This window comes from Euphorbia lathyris, chromosome 2 (assembly GCF_963576675.1).
Source record: "Euphorbia lathyris chromosome 2, ddEupLath1.1, whole genome shotgun sequence".
Lineage (NCBI taxonomy): Eukaryota > Viridiplantae > Streptophyta > Magnoliopsida > Malpighiales > Euphorbiaceae > Euphorbia > Euphorbia lathyris.
In genome coordinates this window covers 75,001,408-75,010,233 of record NC_088911.1, presented here as the reverse complement: position 1 = coordinate 75,010,233, position 8,826 = coordinate 75,001,408, and the positions used below count along the sequence as shown (strand labels likewise).

The window sequence follows — 8,826 nt, the reverse complement described above, 5'->3', positions numbered from 1 at the left end:
AAAAAATATCATTACATTTTAGAGATATAATAATATTTAGGGTTAGTTTCAGAAAAAATAAAATAATATTTAGGGTTAAGGTGTAAAAATACCCCTAACGTTTTGGGTCAGGAGCAATTTTATCCCCTAATGTCTAAAATGGTCACTACAAAAAAATAAGACTTTAACAACACTTTTATATCAACACATGGATAAACCGCCCTATGGGCTTAAGTGAAAAAAGCCCACTCATTAGTATACGGCAGCCCATAGTTTGTCCAAGTGATATGGAATACAGCTAATCTTCGCCAGCTTCCTTCTCTCTCAATCTTTGGAATAAGTCGATTAGTAATCTTCGCCAGCTTCAAATCGCTCTATGGATTTCACCACCCATTCGATTCATGTCTGCAGGAGGTATGAATTATCGTTCTTATTCTTCTTCTCAATCGTTTTCTTCTTCGTAACTGTTCTTTTTGTAGATTAGAACTCTGATTTCACAAAACCTAAATAGAATTTCACTATTCAGGTTTCTTCATTTTGCCTTCAATCCTCTCTCTTTCTCTCTTAATCTCTCTCATAGTCAATGTTCTTGTATTCGATCTTCAGTTTACTTCCAGTTCAGGTTCCAGTCCTTGTAACCTACCATGGATTGTTTCAATCAGGTTTCAGATTTTCTGTTTTCGTTTTTTTTGCTTTTTTTTTGTTCTTATCGATTTTATTCTTCTTAATCTTATCTCTATTCTTCTTATTCCTTTTTTTAGAGTAACTCTGACTGCACAAAACCTAACTTCTCAATCCTCATGATTTATTGGTCTCAGTAGCTGCATGCAGGACATTGGGCGTTGGCTTTTCGAAAGCAAGTGTGGGGATACAGAACGTCTATGAGAAGCCCAACTGGGGCTACACCCTATTCAATGCAAGGTTTATTCTGAAGGTGATTCAAAAGGTAACGTTATAGTTTATATAGTAGAACTAACGTTTCTTATATTTTGCAATTTTAGAATTTGCCAGTTGGAACACAAGAATTCTAATTATTACGATTACAGAGATCACTAAGAGCAGGTGGCATAAAAGGACCTTCTTACAATTTCTTCCATGCAAACACCAAGGATATTGTTAAAATTGGAAAAGAAGCTATGGCCACTTCCATGGAATTATCAGATCATCAAGTATTTTATGAAGTTCAGCCTCATTTTTACTATGGACCAAGCAATATGGTAACTTCTTTTTGCTGTTAATTAAGGCAATTAAGTTATAATCTTTGGTCTTAATTGGGACTTATTGGATGCAGGAAAGAACTTTGTGCAGTGGCTAGGTCCAAAACCTCAACTGATAGTTATTGATACTCATCTGGCTAAACAGATTCTGTACGTCCAAGAATTATACCCTAAACCTGAATTTGAATCATGCCTTTCATGGAGATAACTTGAAGGTAACCATATATTTTTCTGCTTTGTTTTTGTCAGATATACTGACTCCCAAGTATTCATTTATGCAGGGTATGATTCCGGCAATGATTTCGAGTTTGGAGATAATGTTGGAAAGATGGAGAAAGAAGGAAGGAAAGGAGATATAAGTATTCATTTATGTAGTGTATGATTCCGGCAATGATTTCCTTAATTAATTATCAGGATATACTATAATGTAGTAATTAATGTGATTGATTAATTGACTCAGAGACTTGTTTAAGACAGAGGATGAAATTGAAGCAGAGAAACTGGAACAAAGGATGGAAATATGCATCCTATAATAGAGATGGTAAAGAAGAGGGAGGAGGAAGCAAATGGCAATTTTTGATTGAATGGTATGAATATCGTTGAGACAGGTTCAATTTTTTTAATTGATGAGCTTTATTGATTGAATGGTATGAATGAATTGAATTGGTTAAATGGACAGGTTCAAATGAAGTACATTGTTGATTCTGCTATAAGGCCACATTATCAAGGTTAGAACTAATTTAGATTACAAGTTATGAATCTCCCATTGCAAGGAATTCATAATTGATATTCTTGTGTTTATTGTGGTACCTGCAACTGACCTTTTTAAACTACGTGCATTGACAAAGATATGAGAGCTGAAATTGGGAGAGCTTCTGGACACGCCACCTCCTGGTCTAGATGAAGCTATAGAAATTTCAAAAGTATGCTTTTCTACTTTGTTCATTTTGCATACTCTGCATTAGCCTGCCTTTTTGTTTCTTTCTAATTGATTATAGATCCTCTTGGCAGTTTATACAATTTCTAGAATCAGCACAATATGGCATGTTTACCCGAATAGTTTTTGATACTAGGCACGGTGAGTTGAAGTGTAGTGATAATTTGTGAAAATGACTTAGTTAAGTTTCATTAAATTTACTTTCAGGGCCATACGTTGCGACTCTTGTCTTTGCCAGACTTCCTGGATGCATCTATAGGGAAGATATTGAAGGTATGACTTCGAATTCAACATTGTGAAAACCTATAGCTGTCTTTTAAACCATTTTGGTGAAAAAATGGGTGTTATGTTTGTTATAAATAATACATAAAATTAACCATGCTTCGGCCTTACCCATAAGCTTAGACTTTTGAGTTAAATGGTTTTATAACATTGTATTAGAGCTTCTTGGACCAAGAGATTGAGGGTTCAATCCGAGAGGGCGTTTGCGTGCATGTTAATATAGTTGATTACAAGAATCTAGTCTTTGGGGTTGGTGCCAAATGTAAAACTTGAATCAAGCAACCAAAGATTGCAAAATGATATCTATTGAGGAATTGTTGGTGTATGTGTGTGTGCGTGCGATAGACACATGCCCACACACAGAGGGGGAAAAAGGTTAAAAAATGATCTCCAATATTGGATCTTTCTAAAGAGAGAAGATTGATCCTTATGTGCAATTACCTCAATTGACCAGTTTTAATTTGTTCACCTTCTCTGCAATGAACTTTCTCATGATTATTATCTGATTTCCTTCTTAATTAATATGAAATGATTCAGAGTATTTTACATTTTATTGCAGCTTAGGCAAAAGATATCTGCTGCCGCAGCTTCCATCAAATCTGTTTTTGGGCAAGAGGGAAGCCAACAGAATGCATGTATATTTTGTCAGGTTGACAAATTGGAACGACTAAGAGAGAGGATGGTAAAAGTGTGCAATCTTTTTCGTGATACAGACTCGACAGAGTTTGTCATAGTAACACTTCGCACGGTACACATTCTAAGACTTCACTTAGACGCTTTATAAATTTGTTGATTCAAGGATTTTCTTTCTGTTAGTTTGTTGAGAAAAATGCTTTCTGATTTTGTTAACTAAAAAATGCATCGCTGTTTTGTTTTGAATCGGGGAAGGTACTCAGTTGGAAACCCATTTCCAACTGGAAAACAAACTTAAATCTCAAAATGTTACACAACTAATGTGTTCCAGGTACAGTAGCTCAATCAGGTGAAGACAGTCAATAGTGAATCTTTTGCTGGCCCTGAGGTCCTGGAAACACTTCAGCTACCGAGTGAGCGTTTACTTTATAATATTTGACTATGGTTCTCCATTTATGCTGAGTACTTGCCTATTATTCTCAAATTTTCTGCTGGAACTTTATATTGTTTGTCCTGTTAACAATAAATCCTACATTTCTCTTCTATTTATTTGTCTAAGATATCTCCTTTATTTCTTACATGGGTTGCTTTTGCTGTTTGTTTGTGCAATGCAGGTTGTATGAGCTCATCCAAATGGTAAAGGAGATTTTGTATATTCAAATTGATTCCTTTCTTTCTTGCTAACATTTGGGTTAGTTTTCACTTTCTCTTTATCCTCTTCTTTAGCTTAATTCCTTTTTGGGCCACATTTTGTTTTATTTAATGTGTTCAAGCATGTTTTAATTTCTAGGTTTTGAAGTTTGAACATTTTTGTACTAATAATCTCTTATTCTCGGTTCTAAAGTTTTGAACCCTAACATTTTTTAAAAAGTAAGGATTTAGCCCTAATGTTTTAAATGGTACAAATTTAACCTTAATATTTGCAAGCAAAATCAATTTTAGCCATGCATTACCGAAAATTTGAAAAAGTTGGTTTGACCGTTATTTAATAACTATATTAGTAATACTGTTGTTACTAATCTGTTGGGTCTTACTAAATTGTATGAGTTTTGTTTCGATTTATGATTGGGTTTGTGATTTCGTTTGGTTTATGTTTTCTTTTAGTTAAGGTAAAGGAAATGTTTTCACATAACAGGGATCGTATTAACAACAAATTGACAGGACTATTCCTCCCCAAATTGAGAGCTTGAATTGTCTTAAGATATTGCATTGTTCCTTTGCTCCTTCTCGTATTTAAATTACAGTGCACTTCCAATTTTTAAGCTTTAGATTATTTGGTCTTGTTGCACAGTTTGATTAGACAATCTAGAGAAGCTTCCTTCAATACGAGAAGGAGCAAATTTGTTTTTTCAGAAGTATAATGAAGGATATAGGGGTAAGAAAATTTGCCGTAAGGCTGATAGAGATGCTTGGAATGTTTTTTCAGACATGGAAGTTTGTGTTGATTACATAACTTTTAGTTTTAGTATTGACAATATTGGTGAGGTTTATTGTAAAATTTGATTGGAATGGCATGATGTATGTGGTTATAACTGTTTACTACAGTTAGACATAGTCCAAAAAAAATGAATTTTATGGCATTACTGAACAAAGATTTTGTGACAAAATGTTCGTCGGTAATTTTTCATTGAGCTAATAAATTTTTAGCGACAGTTTACCGACCTATGTTCTGCCGCTAAATCCTGTATTTTTTTTTGTGAAAATCGATTCTAGCGGTGGTTTAAACCGCCACTAGGATAGTGTCCCTATTAAGAACCTTTCCCCGACGCCCGAGTAAAACCGTCGGTAAATGTAGCAACGCTGGAATTGGCAACACTTTTGTGACAGTTTATAAAACTGCCGCTAATATCTCTACGGACGGTTAAAACCGTCGGTAAAGGGCTTTTTTTTGTAATGTGTGCAATTTTACCCTTAACGTTGGAAGCCAAGCTCATAACGTTGATACAACAACAACAACAACAACAAAGCCTTAGTCCCGAAATGATTCGGGGTCGGCTAACATGAACCATCATATAAAACCGTGAAAATCAAGTCGTGTCAGCGACACAGATTCGCTCCCTCCACTCCGTCCTATCCACTACCATATTTTCCTCAATTCCCAATAAACTCATATCACTCTCGATCACCCTCCTCCAAGTTTGCTTAGGTCTTCCCCTACCCCTCACCACTACATCCCTTTGCCACTCTTCGGTTCTCCTAACCGGCGCATCAAGCGCTCTACGTCTCACATGGCCAAACCACCTTAGTCGGTTTTCTCTCATTTTATTCTCAATAGATGTAACCCCTACTTTTGTCCTAATTATTTCATTACGCACCCGGTCCTTTCTCGTGTGACCACACATCCATCTCAACATACGCATCTCCGCCACCGACATCTTATGGATGTGGCAGTGTTTCACTGCCCAACACTCCGTGCCATATAACAATGCTGGTCTAATTGCCGTCCGGTAGAATTTTCCCTTCAATCTATTAGGCATGCCGGGATCACAAAGGAAACCCGTAGCACTCTTCCACTTCGACCAACCAGCTTTAATCCTATGGGCAACATCTCCATCTACTTCTCCATCCGTTTGGATAATAGATCCTAAATACCGGAAGCAATCCGAGGCCTGAACAACTCTCCCATCTAGGGTGATTGTCCCTGCCTCCCTACTCCTACGGCCGCTAAACTTACACTCCAAATATTCTGTCTTACTTCGACTCAACTTAAAGCCTCTAGATTCTAGAGTTTGCCTCCATAGTTCCAACTTCATCTCCACTCCTTCTTTCGTCTCATCAACCAACACAATATCATCTGCAAACAGCATGCACCATGGTATACCATCTTGAAGTGAACTTGTTAGTTCATCCATAACGATGGCAAAAAGAAATGGGCTTAGTGCGGAACCTTGATGCACTCCAATCGTAATAGGAAACTCTTCAGTTTTCCCAACACTAGTACGTACACTCGTGCATACTCCCTCATACATGTCCTTTATGATGTCAATATATTTCCGCGAAATGCCTTTCCTTATCAAGGCCCACCAAAGTACTTCCCTTGGTACCTTATCATATGCTTTCTCCAAGTCAATGAAAACCATATGCAAGTCTTTCTTCTTATTTCGATAGTGCTCCATTAATTGTCTCATTAGATGGATGGCTTCCATAGTTGATCTTCCCGGCATAAAGCCAAACTGGTTTTCCGAGATCTTCACCGTCCTCCTTAGCCTTTGTTCAATCACTCGCTCCCAAAGTTTCATAGTGTGACTCATTAATTTGATTCCCCGATAGTTGGCACAATCTTGGACATCGCCTTTGTTCTTATACAAAGGGATTAAGGTACTTTTCCTCCATTCTGATGGCATCTTATTGTTTCTCCAAATTTTGTTGAAGAACGTCGTCAACCATTCGATTCCTCTTTCTCCCAAACATCTCCAAATCTCAATAGGGATGCCATCAGGTCCTACTGCTTTCTTCAACTTCATCTTACTTAATGCCATTTTGACTTCACCCTTTTGAATTCTCCGCAGGCATTCATGATTTATCATATCGTGATGGATACTTATATCTCCAACATCTTGTTGGCGATCTCCATTAAATAAGTCATCAAAATAGGACCTCCATCGTTCCTTGATATCCTTATCTCCAACTAGGACTTTCTGGTCCACATCCTTCACACATTTAACTTTTCCGAGATCTCGCGTCTTCCTATCTCTCATCCGAGCAATTCTATATATGTCTCTTTCCCCTTCTTTCGTATCCAATCTTGTATACAGATCCCGATTCACCTTTGCTCTAGCATCTCGTATGACCTTCTTTACTTCCCTTTTAGCCTCTTTGTATTTTTCGTAGTTCTCGTCACTCCTACATTTCCCCAATAGTTTATAGGATTCTCTCTTACTCTTTACTGCTTGTCGTACTTCTTCTGTCCACCAAGATGTGTCCTTACCCGGTGGCATGCTACCTTTAGATTCCCCTAGAACTTCCTTCGCTACTTCCCTTATACTATGCTCCATCTTATTCCATATTGAATCTATATCTGAATCCATATTGCAAGTCCAAATATCTTTTTTGGTCATCTCATCCACAAATTTTTGTTGATTCTCCCCTTGCAATTTCCACCACTTAATCTTAGTCTCTACTTGAGGTGTTTGTTTTCTTATACATTTCCTACTTCGAAAATCTAGCACCACTACTCTATGTTGGGGTGTCGTACTCTCACCAGGGATCACCTTACAATCAATATAACTCTTTCTCCAAGCACTCCTTACTAAGAAGAAGTCAATTTGGCTCGCATTACCGCCACTCCGATAAGTCACTAAGTGGGATGTTCTCTTCATAAACCATGTGTTCATGATACTCAAGTCATAGGCTGATGCGAATTCCAAAATATCATTTCCTGCTTCATTCTTATCTCCAAAACCATACCCTCCATGAACACTCTCAAACCCATCTCGCCTAGAACCCACGTGTCCATTGAGATCACCCCCTAGTACCATTTTTTCATCCCTAGGAACCTGTTGCACCACTTCCTCTAAGTCATCCCAAAAAGCTTGTCTTATAGACACATCTAATCCTATTTGTGGCGCATATGCACTAATGACATTCACAACCTCATCCCCTATCACTAGCTTAACACTCATAATTCTATCGCTCTTCCTAGACACCGCTACTACCTCATCAATATACTCCCTATCAATAAGAATACCTACTCCATTTCTACCCTTATCCTTTCCTGAGTACCAAAGCTTATAACCCCAAGGAGCTATCTCTCTAGCCTTGGCTCCAACCCACTTGGTTTCTTGTAGGCATAATATATTTATTCTCCTCCTCTTCATAACATCTACAATTTCAGCTAATCTTCCTGTCAAAGAACCTATGTTCCATGTCCCAAAGCGTAACCTACTACCCTTACCCCTACCATTACCGTGGACTAGCTTATTTACCCGCAACCCTTGCATATTTGACACCACCCCCGGGTCCTGGGGTGGCGCGCCGCTTCGGGGCGACGACCTAGCAACCCTTGCACATTTATCACTACACCCGGGTCTAGGAAGTGCAGCGCGTCGCTGAGTAGGGAACGCCCCAACGGTATTTATATTATGGTTCATGTCATAAGATGTGGCTAAGTTTTACGCTGGCCGCCACAAACCTACCGCAACCCTCCTTCTTTGTCCGGGCTTGGGACCGGCTGTAAAGGCCACCAAGTGACCCTCACAGGCGGAGTTTCATAACGTTGATAAATTAGGTAAATTTGAGAAATAATTCATCGAACTGTCTTCTAGGTCATGAATCTTGTCATCTACACTTCACACGTGTGTCATTTTATCAGTAACAAATCACAAACATATGTTGAGATGTGAAAAAAAAAACAAACAAAAAAAATACATTATCTTTTTGTATGAATTAGATAAAAAAAATTCAAAAAATTCACCGAATTTATAAATATTAATCTCCAATTCTATTATTAAATCATAGAAAACATGAAATCCTTTTATTAGAACAAATTGTTATGTAATTGGTGCAGAATAAGGAATAAAAATATTTGTGTTTTATAATAGTGTCTGAAATTGACCCAATTTATGAACATTAGGGGTAAAATTGATATTGGCTTCAAACGATGGGGATAAAATTGTACCATTTTAGACGTTAGGGGTAAAATTGCTTCTGATCGAAAATGGTAGAGGTATTTTTACAATTTAACCCTAATATTTATGAAAATTAATTAATCGTGATATCCATATATATAATCCTATACACTAGGTTATAAATTGAATAGAATTTTTACATCGTTTATTA

General features: G+C 37.4%; 1 protein-coding gene across 18 annotated transcripts; it reads left to right on the top strand.

Annotated features, from left to right (window-relative positions):
* The first annotated feature begins 253 nt into the window (after window positions 1-253).
* On the top strand, window positions 254-4,620 carry LOC136218617 (uncharacterized). Of its 18 annotated transcripts, none has more exons than XM_066005609.1 (13): window positions 283-393; window positions 506-641; window positions 811-925; window positions 1,026-1,196; window positions 1,271-1,411; window positions 1,478-1,567; window positions 1,657-1,783; window positions 1,876-1,924; window positions 2,045-2,119; window positions 2,341-2,406; window positions 2,975-3,163; window positions 3,380-3,461; window positions 3,663-4,619. In XM_066005609.1, exons 1-5 carry the CDS (start codon window positions 381-383, stop codon window positions 1,292-1,294), a joined length of 459 nt encoding a protein of 152 aa, XP_065861681.1. In that variant the 5' UTR covers window positions 283-380; the 3' UTR covers window positions 1,295-1,411; window positions 1,478-1,567; window positions 1,657-1,783; window positions 1,876-1,924; window positions 2,045-2,119; window positions 2,341-2,406; window positions 2,975-3,163; window positions 3,380-3,461; window positions 3,663-4,619. The 18 variants fall into 18 exon arrangements, 15 of the variants coding, with proteins under 15 accessions (XP_065861688.1, XP_065861687.1, XP_065861681.1 ...); XM_066005608.1 differs by having other exon boundaries at window positions 1,478-1,572; window positions 1,674-1,783; XM_066005611.1 differs by having other exon boundaries at window positions 1,478-1,572; window positions 1,670-1,783.
* The last annotated feature ends 4,206 nt before the right edge of the window (window positions 4,621-8,826 follow it).

Excerpts from the sequence above, each read along its gene's own strand:
- LOC136218617 (XM_066005614.1), top strand. Across the intron at positions 926-1,025 it reads TTCTGAAGGTGATTCAAAAG|AGATCACTAAGAGCAGGTGG; the intron begins GTAACGTTATAG and ends TTACGATTACAG. Across the intron at positions 1,197-1,270 it reads ACTATGGACCAAGCAATATG|GAAAGAACTTTGTGCAGTGG; the intron begins GTAACTTCTTTT and ends TATTGGATGCAG.